Source organism: Bombus pascuorum, chromosome 6 (genome assembly GCF_905332965.1).
Source record: "Bombus pascuorum chromosome 6, iyBomPasc1.1, whole genome shotgun sequence".
Lineage (NCBI taxonomy): Eukaryota > Metazoa > Arthropoda > Insecta > Hymenoptera > Apidae > Bombus > Bombus pascuorum.
Window position 1 is genome coordinate 6,942,215 of NC_083493.1, and position 14,246 is coordinate 6,956,460.

The window sequence follows — 14,246 nt, forward strand, 5'->3', positions numbered from 1 at the left end:
AAAATTCCAGTCAGAAGTGTGTCACAGCGGTGTATGATACTGGCTGTTGAGAGTGGAAGTGGGGGAAAATGGGGGTGATGGTAAGGGGATAGAGTGGGGAGGCTGGAGAAGAGAACTTCTCACGGTCGATGATCTACCTTGAGATGACCACGGGACCTCATTCTTAAAGGTCAGTGGATATTTTCAGCTTCTAATTTTAATAGTACTTAATATTAGTACTTACTACCCTATTTTATTTTATTAACTGCAATTTTAGATAGTTGAAGCAATTTCGGTATGCAGCTACTGAAAATTCCGTGCGAGAATTTGTGAAGGGGAAGGCGTGCGTGAAAATCAGAGCTTGATGAACGCGTACGCTCAGCGAGTATACAGGAAAGGAGGAGGATACTTGAGAAAAACGTATAATTCCTAGATTATGCGAACGAATTGTAGCAGAGTGTACTGTCTATAATGATTAACAAGGTCTTATTGACATTTCTGTTCCCGTTGAAAGTGTCTTCATTATGAATGAAAAATAAAATCGTAGCCAAATGGAACTAAATTTATGTGTCCATGAAGAGACGAGCTGTGGGTATTTTTATAAGATAATATTGCTTCATTGAAATTACCATTATCGTATCAAACAAAATATCAAGAAAAAATTAACTTAAATGGTTAAATTTATATATTATCCTATATGATTAACACTGTTCAACTTCGTCTTGTTAATACGTTTATATTGTTTAAATCAATTGCGGTACTTAATTTTTTATTTAGCAAGTGTAAATACTCCGCTGTTACGTACGTTACACAATTTCGGGTCTGCATACTAATTCTTTACGATCGAAGCATGTTTGAAACTTCATACCTGAATCTTAGTTCACTTAACCGATACTTTAGTGAAAGGACTATACATTTTCTCTATATAACGCGCTTCGGGATGGTCGGTGTTGCTTTTTGCGTTACGTCTTTAAGAAAATAGCAGTAGTAACTTTATATTTCTTCTCATTAGTTGCGTTTTCGATTTCGTTACATTAAGATTTAAATGGCATACATATGTAGATTTAAAAATTTCGTGAAATAGTGAAAGTAGTGAATTACATTTTTCTCAAATTCAAATACGTCATTGTGTTAATATAAGAAACTATACTTTGCACAAATATTGTACATACAAACGTACATTAGGTTGAGAGTGAATATAGTTTTTAAATCGTTATAACTCATATATATTTTCTTTTCCAATTAATGAAAAACAGCATTCGTTAAAATGTAGACACTTTTAGCAACAAATTGTAATCGTATTTATTTTGTTTCTTACAATATTCAATAGCTTCTGGATCAATACATTTTTCGAAATGCTTTTAATTACTACGATTTAATTACTGCAGTGATACTTTCCTATTTTAATAAGTTGCCTAAGTTATTGAAACAAATTGGTATGAGGAGAAAGAAATGGATATAACGATTTCTTGTAGACAGGGATAATATTTATAATAATTTAATAATAATAAAAATGAATCTGATAAAATGTCTTTCATACGAAATAATTATAAATAATTTAATTTAAACCACAAGTAATTATGTATCAGCATGAACAGGTGCTTTAACTTTGTATCAGCTCGGCAAAAGTCAGAAGAAATCGACTCGAGACTCGGGAACCCGGAATTATTCAGTTATTAGGAGGTAAGTTATTAGATAAAGAGATAGCAATGTTTAGATATAATCAAAATTTAAGACCGTGTCAAGATTTGTGAAGGTACAACAGTAATGGACTTTGTTTAGATTCGTACCATAACGTTTAGTTACGGACACGTAATAATAGCTTAATCATTTATTTATTGTCTTTTATTTAGCAAGAGTTAATGTATCGTGAACATTTGTTGAGCCGACAATGTGAATTGACGTTCTATGTCTCGTGATTGTATTAATTATAAAAATATCGTTCAACTATAACGACCGTTAAAATTTCATTTACTATACGATTATGTGAACTTCTTAAATTATATATTTGTATGTAAACAATTACATATTTAATGATGCACATTCGTCATTTTTTTAAATTTAAGGTCCTCGAGATTTACCCGGCATTGGAAATATATTAAATATCGCAAGATTAGTAAATCAGACGAAATATTATGCTGATACCTGATATCGATTAGCTGAGAAATATGGACCTGTTGTTGGTATCAGACTAGCTTTCGACAAACTACTGATTATAGTTTGTGGAAAATCTGCAGTCACGAAGAATCTGCAATGTTAACTTGCCCTGAATTCGATGGTAAAGTAAATGGATTTTTACATAAATTTAGAAATGGTGACATTCGACAAGGAACATTATTTATAGATACTGATGTGTGACTCAGCCAAAGAAGGTTTAATTGAAATCAAATTTATTTCTATTTCATAATTTATAATTTGTAAATAGAATTAACTATTCTATGATATTGATTTAGTTATCGTATATCAGGACGTTAAGGAAAATATTTTTAATATTTGACAAAATTTAACTTAATATTTAAAGATCTACAAGGTATATATAGGATGTTCTCTGCAAAACTTTACTAGTATATTTTATAAACAATTCCAATTCCTTAGCCTCCGAGATCACCAGATATCACGTCCATGGTCTTTTACTTGTGGAGAACTGCAGAAGAAACAGTTTATCTTACACGAATTAATACGCGACAGAAGTTAATGTAAAAGATTCATGACGTATTTGCTCTAATAAAATGAATAAGAAATTACTATAAAATACTAACTTCTGAAAATAATTTGGAAATAATTTCGTACTTTCAATTTATTTTTTTTTATTACTATTGAATTTTTGTGATATTTATTATTTACATATTTCAGTCTATGTGATTTTATTAATTGACATATTATATTCAAATTGTTAGACTCTAATAATTTATATTCGAGAGTGGCGTATTGATGTGAAACGTGAAATACAAGCATTGACTCATAAATGGCGGCGTTTAATGCGCTGCGCCGTGGCAGAACTGCAAGGTTCGTCATAAAATGCGGGAAAGTCAAAAAGAAAATATTTTACAGAGTGAGGCACTTGATATTATCAGGTAGAATATTTGTTATTGTTGCCAATGTAATCGAAACATGAAAAATTGTATACCGTGAGATAAATAAAAACAAATCCTCTAACTTCTAACTAGAGTATGTTTAATGGATGTGCGCCATCTGTGAGACTGTTGTCATAAGAAAATTTTGTTTATTATATTATATAAGTTTCTTCTCTATTTTATGTTTTAATTTATACATGACATACGTTATAAGATACGAAAGGATTCGAATTTACATTTAGTACATAGAGAAGAAACAAAGGTGGTTTGATTTTCGTTATGTCAAAAGTGATGAAGAAAGTTGTTAAAAAAGATCTTTAAATTTCTATGGTAATATATATAATATGCAGGAGATGATACTAACATAAAGCAGAAAAGTTATTCACATATTATAATATTTACTTAAAAACAATAGAATAAATGACATTGCGATTTAAAAATGTTAATATACATTAAATTTCATTAATTTGTTAAGTATTTAATTTATTGTATCACAATACATTAGCTTAAATGGTTTGCTTCTATTTATTTCACATGAATATGCTATATCGTATGGTTTTAAGTATAATTCTAATTTAACTTTCCACAGATTTTCATCTGCATTGTTTCTGATTGCTTTACAACATGGCAACAGACTCATCAAATGAAATTATTTTGAGCTACTACGACTGCTTACTGAGAGCAAGTGATGTTGAATTGCTTCAAGGATCACATTGGTTGAATGATGTTATAATAGGATTTTATTTTGAATATCTGGATGAAACATTTAACAAGAATGAGAAAAGAGACTTTTACTTTATCAGTCCTGAATTAACACAATTGTTAAAAATGACAGAACCAGATCAATATATTATATTTTTGGACCCTTTTAGTATATCAGAATGCAAATGTATTCTTTTTCCTTTGAATAACTGTGATAAAAAAGATACAGCTGGAGGAACACATTGGAGTTTATTAATATTTTGTAAAGGAGATAAAACATGTTATCATTTTGATTCGGCAAAAGGATATAATGGTAGTATCGCCTCACAATTTGCAGAGAATGTAATGAGTTGCGTACTTGATAAGAATGAACCTAACAAGAGATTCGTTGAGGTAAATAGTCCACAACAAGACAATGGTTATGATTGTGGAGTTTATGTGTTATGTTTGGCAGATATTATTACAAATCATATTTTGAAAAATGAAAACATGAATGGATGTAATTATGACCAGGTAAAAGAATTAGTGCGTACAAAACGTACAGATTTATTAAACTTGATAAATGATCTTAAACGTAAACCACTTGCTAATTAATGATAAGTATCATGTACATATACAATTATTACATTTAATTATTTTTGTACAAATATATTGTAACTATTCTATTATCAAATAATTTGTTTACAATTTTATGTTGAATTTATGATGTAGGTAATAAATTTACAAATATATTAATATTTACTAGTATTATTATTTTACATATTCCTGTATTTTATATACGTATATAGTTATAGTATATAGAATATTATATTATATGTCAATACATAATATATTCACAACTTATATGTTGGTGACATTGATGTACATTGGTGAAATAAAGAATACCAGTTACACCAATTCCTAAATTTATAGATATACTGTATTGTACAGTCAGATACTCTGTAACGTGGTACTCCCATAACGAGGACTAAAAATTGTGCCATGCGTATGACGCGATGAAGAAGTTGCTGGAAATGACTCATTTCTGATATGAAAATATGCGTACGTTTGAATTGACTCGAAACTCAGTTTTGCATTAACTCTTGTGCGACAAGGAGGGATTGTTTACAGTGTGCATTATGTAAAAGTTATTATCGCGGAACGCATATTATTTTGTCATACTAAAAAAAGACTATTAGAGATATTTATTTAGTTATAGTTCTTTTTTGCTCTCTTGGATTCATATAACACGAAATCTGTATAACACGGAACGTATGTCTCGCGTTATAGGCAGTCCTACTGTATTGTACCGTACATTGTGTTGCAAGGAAAAACTAGACTATTAATAAAACAAATCAGAGAAAGAGATTAAATTTCACAAAAGATAATAAAAATAAGATGTGAAAAGGAACAAAATATCAATAAAGATATTTGAGATATAGCTATGTATCCAAATAAAAGTAAATTAATATGTTCAGTTCAGATGGATACAATTACGTGCGAAGATATAAAACTTATGACCAATAGTAAATCACGGATTTTATAAAATATATATAAACATATATCAACCATACATAAAAAATATAAACATATGTGTGTGTTTACGTTATTCACAAAATTGAGCATAAAATTAAGAAAAATAAATTATTATCGAATATCAATGGTAGATTTACTTGCAGACAGATAAGAATAAATCCAGGAATTAACACGGAAAGAATTAAATTTATAAAAGAATTAGACAAATAAAAATTAAACAAATAGGAATTAGATAAATAAGAATTAGAAAAAGTATATTTGAGGGAACGAACGCAAAGTTTGAAGAACCTTACGTAAAGAAGAGTATCATAATAGGATGGCCAGGAATTGCCAGAAAGAAATCTTGCATCTCAAAAGTCAAAGAGAAAAATGTTTAGAGTTCGCTAAAATCTATTAAATCATGATAAAAAATGTTGTTAAATTGTTATATTTTCTGATGAAACAAAAATAAATTTATTTAGCGCGAGCTCTATAACTTCGTTAATCTTCACCATCACACAGATGTACGTTAAATTTTGGAAGTAACGATGTATTTGATTGATGTTGTTATTAACATATCGATCTAATTATAACATGACTCATTTTAGATATTATTCGAGATAGTTTGTGTGATATGACAACAATAATAAAGGCAGAGCTAAAGCTGGATTAGCTGAGCCTTTTGTTTATTGAATAGGTCTTATAGGTATAGGATATCATATCATCGCTGTTGTTCTGTACAGGGTGTCCCACGCAGCCGGACATACTATAATCTTGCAACAGTAGAAGATAGAAAAGAATCCAAAGTGTCCATTCTGAAAGTAGCGGTATTTTGAATATTTAAAAATCACCTGTATATCTTTAAATGGAATTATAAATTTTTGTATACATCGATCGATCTTTATATTCTCTATAAAAAGCTATTAAAGCACTTATATCGAGAATTGATTAATTTCAATTATGTTTTAATCTTAATTTTGTAAAATTTATTATATGGAAAATGACCACGCAACATTTCCATATTTCTGTTTTCTTTGCCTTTCATACAATCAATTTGATGAAATCTTTTAAACTATGTAGTTTACAAGTACAGATTGATCTATAAAAAGAATTTCTAAATCTACTTAAAAAAATAGATTTAAAAATAGACATGAAAAATGTGTGACTTAAGATCCCGATCGTGTGTTATTTAAAACCGTTTAATTTCCCTTAATAAAATATTTTTCTATCTTTTATAGTAACGGGAGTTATATCTTGACTTTTTGACAATTTGTTACGTGGGAGACGTCGTATATATATATATATATATATATACTGAACGTTTTGTACTTATACAGTTTCATGTATATTCGGTATAGCAAATATGTGCTATTAAACATTACAGAATCTTTAGTAACGTTTTTTAAAGCACTCCACATACAATTGTAATGTATTAAAATATTGCAAATAATATACATATTTTAAATAAAATATGAAAAATAATAGCTTTCAGCATAGAATCAGTAAATAAAGCTCAAGTATAAATTGATAAGCATATAATAATATATATATATATATATATATATATATATATGTATATGTATATGTATATGTATATGTATACATATATACGTTCATACGTGCTGCATACATATTATATATACGAATACGTAAGTACTATCTATTTAAACATTATTGCACTATCGGCATATAGTTGATAATCATTTTATATGACACAATAATTTTACAGCACAAACTGAACGTTTTGTACTTATACAGTTTCATGTATATTCGGTATAGCAAATATGTGCTATTAAACATTACAGAATCTTTAGTAACGTTTTTTAAAGCACTCCACATACAATTGTAATGTATTAAAATATTGCAAATAATATACATATTTTAAATAAAATATGAAAAATAATAGCTTTCAGCATAGAATCAGTAAATAAAGCTCAAGTATAAATTGATAAGCATCGTTGCATTACAATGCAACATTGTTATCGCTCTTTTTGTTCAAACGAATCTCTAGTACAACATGAGATTCTTTTGCAAACAATAAATTTATGCTTGGTGGGCTAATCATAGCTAATCATATATGTAAAGCAGATAATATTTAGCTCTGACGCAGTCATTGAATAACATAACGTCCAAGATGCACAATCCGAAGCTAAGAAATGTTGCCAAATGTTAATCTCAGTCATCATCAAGCATGAGTCAATGTGTTTTCGAGATGTAATACACACCTTGAATTGCAACTGTGGACACGTTAGTTTAACATTTCATGCTTCGAATGCGCAGACCATCCATCGAGAATTATCATTGTTTTTCAAGTTTCTATGAATTTTTTACATGCATTAAGAACTTCGTTTTAACATAGCGAAATATACTATAATCTAGATAAGTTGATTTGAGTTGAGTCGTTGAATGTGCTAATATAGTGTTCAATTCTAAAAGTAAAAATTTATTAAGTGGAAGTTTAATAGTGGAAAGAAAATGTTTTTGTATTGCTATGCTCGTATATTTTTAATAATGTATAATACATTTAATAATCCAAAGATTATTCAATTTCTTCAATTCTTTCATTATAATGAAATTTCAAGATATTATAAACGTATGATATAAACGTGTTCCAACTGTATAATTCGAAACATTAAATTGGAGCATAGCATTGCATACATATATCGCATAAGTAAAAAAAAAATTGCTGCGTTTAGTAGAATAAAGCAAAAGAACTTTTGATCCATAAATGTGTACGAAACATACTTGTTTTAATCAATAAATATTTAATAATACAGAGTTTGGTAGTTACTGTTAGTGTTAATTTAAAATGTCTTATACGTTTAATAATGATCGTATCGCAACTTTAATAGAACAAAACGTGTAATGCTTCTTAATATTTTCAGGTACTAGTTCATTATTTTTAAGAGATTAATATAGACAAAACTAATAGATGCACAAATTTCCGTATAAATCTTGTGGAATTCAGTCATGTAATCATGTCTACTAAAAAAGACGAAGAGTTATTTAGTGAAAATGAAAATATGCCAAAGAAAGAAACAGAAAATGTACATAATTCCGATGAAAATTTTGATCCACCTGATGGTGGTTGGGGATGGGTTATAGTAGTAGCAGCTGGATTTTCTAATGTAAGTTATGGTTATTCTCAATTTTTAGTATCTATAATATAATAACAATTTTATGATAAAACGTTGAATCAACGTTAAAAATTTTATATAATTTATGATCTAATGTAACAAAGATGCATAAAATCTAAAAGATTTTTTCCTACATAAAGCTTATTGTTTATACTATAATGATTTATTTTAAATATAAATCAGAAATATGTAATGTTTAATTTAATTACGAAATTTGTCATTTTTATTATATTCTACAATTTAGACTTTATCTTATTAATAGTGTGAAATCATCGTTAAATTTTCATTCTCGCATAAAGAAATATTTTAGATTGGAAATCTACGCTTACTAAAGTATAATCAATTATGAATGGAATTTTTACAGCTTTGTATATTAACAATATTGCAATCTTTCGGATTAATATTTAGAGACAGATTTGCAGAACTGGGAATCAATTCGTCACAAACAACGACTATAATAAATATAAATTTTGCAGTAAATTCTTGCACTGGTAAGTTGTTTTCCAATTATTCGTCTTCCGTACTGATTTTTCGTTTACATGCTTCATAATTTTTTTAACTACATTTCATCATTAATTACCTTTCCGCTAAACATGACGATATAAAACTCTATCAGCTTACGAAACAGTGCGTTACTGTGCGTAACAGTAGTATTGATAAAAATAAGCATGATTTTATCTTAACACCGAATGGGGATTTTGTGCTTTTCCATTATCTTATAACATATCGCTAGGTGCAGTCACTACCTATCATTTCATGCTGCCAATGGTAGTTATGTAACATTACGAACGAATATCCCACAAATCTATCGAACTTAATTAAATGCAACGAATGTTCTTGCTGACAAACAATTGTAGTCATAGATCTTGAGAAGAATTTAAAATGGAAAAGCCTAAGTAGTTGCAATAATTTAAACATGTTTTTCAAGTAGCGAAAAGAAACTTTAATCTATAAGATACGTTGAGCGTAATTTATTTACGTTAGCACGCTGTTTACGTTATATGATATTTATATTTTATTATATTATTTCTTAACACTGACACGCCTGATCAAACAACCGGTTTCAAAATTTAATTTAAAATTGTACATTCGTTGTCATTTCTTTTGTTCATCTAACTTAACGGAAATTCTTATATTAACAAAAATTAGGAAATTGATTAATCAGGTAATACAAGAATTTACATAAAGTTAGATGAATAAAAGAAATAACAACGAATGTACAATTTTAAATTAAGTTTTGAAACTGGTCATTTGACAAAAGTCATTTGGTAAAGTTAGTGTTAATATCATTATTACTATTATTTGTTATTCTTGTACCATATCCCCATGATTATAAATAGCGATAAATTAACGAATTTATCTAAAAAATTTTAATAAAGATGTTTTACATTATAGGTTTAGCTAATGGTCCCCTGTTTAAAAAATACAGTTATAGGCAAATAGCTATCGCAGGCTCTCTAATTTGCGCTGTATCGATGACAGCATTGTCAATGACAAGAAGTTTTATCGGAGCTATAATTTTCTTTTCTATTTTATACGGTAGGTTAAAGGTGATAATACAAGATAGATAAATTTGGGTAATGTTAACAGCGAAATATAAAGAACGACATGATAAAATATTCATCGCGCAAATTTCGATGATACTCTATTTATAAGTTTATTAAAAAAAAAAAGTATTAAAATACAGATGTTTAAGGTTTGAGTTGCTGATTTCAGCTGCTGGACTCGGTATAACGATGTCATCAAATACTTTAGTTTTAAATGCTTACTTCAAAAAGAAAAGAAGAACTGCTATTAGCCTTAGCTGGACCTGTACTGGCATAGGACCAATAGTAATGCCGCAAGTAAGTAAGTATAATTTATACGAAAGAAAGTAATAACTTTTGAATGTACAATAAATAAAGAAAAGTCAGGTAGATTATACTTAAATATTTCCTTGCAATTTTCAATTGTGTAACAACTTTTTAATTTTATAAAAAATTAGTGCCACATAAAATAATTCCTAAATTATTGATTCTAGACAATTAGATTAATATAGTGGAATAGACCACTCTTTTCTGAAGTATGACGAAATTGAATATTTCCTTACAATATAAAAGAATAGTCGACAAAACAATGTAGAGCAACGTTTACGTTGTTCAAGGACTGACTTTACATACACGATTGTTACTTGTTAGTCATAAGCCATAAATGTACGGAGCTTTGTGTTCTTGATTAACAAGATACCGAGATTAAACGTTGCGACGTTTTCTTATGGTTGCATTAAAGTTTAAGAAAGCATTTTAAGAACTTGAGATATCACACCTGCAAGTATGATCTATAAATCTATAAAAGTAATTTATGAGGAAAAATATAGTTTTAAAAAATGTCGATATACGAGTACAATGATATAACAAATATTTAAATAGAGCTATGTTGTATTAACGAAATAAAAAAGTTTATCATGAAATTATTTTTAAAAAGAAAACATGGGCAGCTGTACATACTGTTTTAATTCTAGCAGATTTTTTCCACAGAAAAGATGAGTTTATATTAAATGTTGCTTATTTCTTTTAGCTCCGAAAGCTAAGTTATAATAATAATACAATAATGTAATAATCTATTTGTACAGTAGACCCATAGTCAGTTACAAAGAGGTTGCTGCACTCTTATTCCTAGTTATATTCCTACATTGAACTCTTAGTTACTATATTATATTCCTATTTATATGTGTTATACTATATTACTTAGCTCTTTCTTAATACAAGAGCTAAGTTATAATTGATACAGTATAGTAATAATTATATTAATTTCTAGATAATTACATTGCTGACGCCAATATATGGTATGGAAGGTACTATACTTATTTTAGGCGGTTTTGCATTTAACGCTGTAGTTTGTGCTCTTCTGTTGCAACCTGTTTCTTGGCATGTTAAAAAGAGACAAGATATAGAAAAATCTCTGAATAGCAAAAACGTGAATGCCGAAGAATTGCCAATGACCGATGAGGTATAGCGTAAAAATAACTATCATAAGAATCATTTAATAACATATATAAATAATATAAGAAACAATTACAATGTTAAGAGATGGTTCTTATCAACGTTTAAAACTTGTATTAAAAAGTAGTTATATCTTTTGTAGACAACAATGAATGTTACTTCTCAAAGTAGATCGTTGGAAAATGTTGCCAAGGATACACAAAGTAATTATAGTATTTCGAATCTTGTGAAAGGAAAGTTTGGAAGCCAATATTTGTATTATGACGATGAAGAATACGGTGCTTCTGGTATAGACGTCATAGGTCCTGGAACACCAATGATGTCCCGAGCCAATGATGGATGGTAGGTGTGAAAATGTATGGAATAACAGTAAAAACTGAGATTCATAGTGATTCGTTTTGTCACTGGAAGTGTACAATGTAGAAAGTGATAAGAAATAATAGAAAAATAACAGTAGAAAAAATGACAAACTAGTTCAACGATAATGATTCTTTATAAATAATCGTTTCTTTTGAAGCGTAATGTTACAGTTCGAACTTCATAAATTTATATTTCAATTATTAAGCAAAACGCATTATCCGCAGGTAGTAAACTAGCTAATCTACTCCACTAAGTAATATTTCTTAAATAACATGATTTGCATGCACGTCGTCTTTACGTGCAATAAATTTAAGATCTAAAAGCTTTCTTTATGTGTAGCAATTTAAAATATAGGAAATGAAATATACACAGGTTCTCTAGAAAAAATACTTCAACTACGTCGATGACGTCTAAATCATCGAGAAAGGAAAGCCTTTCATTGAGTCCAAGCCCAACACCATCGATAAATTTAAGTAGACAATCCAGCCTTAATAAAAAACCGTCGTTTAAAAATCTTAATAGGTAAATATATACAATATGGATATTTCGCTGTCAAATCTGACATTGATGTTAAATATTTTGATCTTCCAATACTTTAATCTTCGATGGTAAATAAATCAGCTTTTTGCTATTGCTAATTCTAAATTATTTATTTTACGTTAGAATTATTACGTTAGAACTATTTACAGACCAAACAGTGAGACAGAAAAAAGTCGAAGAAGACGTTTAAGTTATCAATCATCCATCGCTCCATTAATTATCGTTAGCGAATCTTGTGAACATGGTGCGTATCTTGAAGATTGCAAAGATCCAAATTGTCAGCATAAATTGCAGCAAAATACAATAATACTCGAAGAATTTGAAAATGATCAATTCTTGAAAAAAGTAAGTTTGATTAGAGTCTTAAAAGTGTAAAAGAAAAGTAAAGAAAAAGAGAAAGAATGAAGAGATAAGAAAATTTAAAAATAAAAAGATAGATAGCTAGTAACATAGAAAAATATATTAATTTTAGGAATGTGTCGAGGAGACGACAAAGAAAACGTTCTTGGAAGCACTGATAATCTTTTTCGACTTAGATCTTCTTCGTGATTTTATTTACGTAAATATAATGTTGGGTATTACCTTCGCTCATTTCGCAGAATTAAATTTTTCGCTCTTGACACCGTTCATATTGGGCGAACGTGGATTCTCAAAAATTGAAATTGCGACTGCAATGTCAATTCTTGCTAGTTTCGACGTGGTCACTAGATTGACAATTCCTTTTATTGCCGACTTTATCGGGTGGCAAAATAGGACTTTCTTTCTAGTCGGTGTTTGTGGAATGGCGGCAGGTCGTATTGGTAAGGAATCAATACAGTCATTTGATTGAAATTTAGTAATTTCAGTATATATTCACTTTGACCTTTAGTTTTTCAATATGGTATATAAAACGACATCTCTTGTCTTTCGATTATTTTGATTAATAATATTTTATACGTAATTAGTACTATCTCGTTAATATATGAATTCTTGTATTTGAAATCATTAACCGTTTTGTATAATACTAAGCATTATGAATTATCTTTCTGCCTACTTACATAATTCCCATTAGAACTACGTAATATGTACTTAAGAAGAACTAATTAAATTTCTCATCTTTATCGGATCAAACTATAGAAATAGAATGACAAGATTTATCGTATTTCTATGATGTTTTTTAGTTCATTTCTATAATATATATACTATTATACGTATATGTAAATGATATATTTAATTTCATAGATATAGATCGTAAGAAGCATCATATAAAGAACATACAATTTGTATATGTCTGTCAACTTCTTTCAGTTTTAGCACACGTTCAAAATTTTGGAGTTACCTTGGCAGTTGTGGTTCTAATTGGTGTTGGAAAAGCTTTGAGAACAATCTTTATGGCCCTTGCAATCCCTAATCACGTTCCTCTGTCGAGGCTTCCGGCTGCGACTGGTATACAACTTTTAACTAGTGGTATTGTTTCATTGACCTTAGGACCAATAGTTGGTTGGATTAGAGACGTAACTTCAAATTACGCAATTATGCTTCATGTTTTGAACATTTTTACGTACTTGACTGCAATTTCGTGGTGGTTAGAAATCTACTTTACGGAACGAAAGTCAACGAGAGCAGAAGAAGAAAGGCATCAAATAAATTAAACATTTAACACGCTAACGATTCATGCTATTCGAACACCGAGTATTGTTCTTCTTCTTTTTCGTTGACGTAGAATGAATAGAACGTCTTGTTTCCCTTTTTTCTGAATATGGAAATGTTCATTATTTAAAACAAACTTATGAATTAGTAGAAAATAATCCGTTTGTTAGTTCAGTCTCATTTAGATCACTGGAACTGAACTTCCTCGACAATCAACGTGTTTTTCTATGATATGGAATCTTTACAACGACAAATAAACAAGCACGTATTTTGTATTTATTTATAACAAAAAATGGTGTATGATTATATACATATGTATTAACAGATAACAAATAATTAACAATGTATTT

General features: G+C 28.8%; 2 protein-coding genes across 4 annotated transcripts; both read left to right on the forward strand.

Annotated features, from left to right (window-relative positions):
• The first annotated feature begins 3,237 nt into the window (after positions 1-3,237).
• On the forward strand, positions 3,238-4,492 carry LOC132907617 (sentrin-specific protease 8-like). Of its 2 annotated transcripts, none has more exons than XM_060960866.1 (2): positions 3,238-3,383; positions 3,643-4,492. In XM_060960866.1, the coding sequence occupies exon 2, from the start codon at positions 3,678-3,680 to the stop codon at positions 4,347-4,349; it is 672 nt and encodes a 223-aa protein (XP_060816849.1). In that variant the 5' UTR covers positions 3,238-3,383; positions 3,643-3,677; the 3' UTR covers positions 4,350-4,492. The 2 variants fall into 2 exon arrangements, with proteins under 2 accessions (XP_060816849.1, XP_060816850.1); XM_060960867.1 differs by lacking the exon at positions 3,238-3,383 and adding an exon at positions 3,466-3,566.
• Positions 4,493-6,935: 2,443 nt separating this feature from the next.
• LOC132908432 (uncharacterized) lies at positions 6,936-14,241 on the forward strand. Of its 2 annotated transcripts, none has more exons than XM_060962467.1 (10): positions 6,936-8,377; positions 8,751-8,877; positions 9,782-9,925; positions 10,103-10,230; positions 11,183-11,374; positions 11,510-11,709; positions 12,100-12,249; positions 12,417-12,612; positions 12,740-13,067; positions 13,555-14,241. In XM_060962467.1, exons 1-10 carry the CDS (start codon positions 8,228-8,230, stop codon positions 13,896-13,898), a joined length of 1,959 nt encoding a protein of 652 aa, XP_060818450.1. In that variant the 5' UTR covers positions 6,936-8,227; the 3' UTR covers positions 13,899-14,241. The 2 variants fall into 2 exon arrangements, with proteins under 2 accessions (XP_060818450.1, XP_060818451.1); XM_060962468.1 differs by having other exon boundaries at positions 8,245-8,377; positions 8,795-8,877.
• The last annotated feature ends 5 nt before the right edge of the window (positions 14,242-14,246 follow it).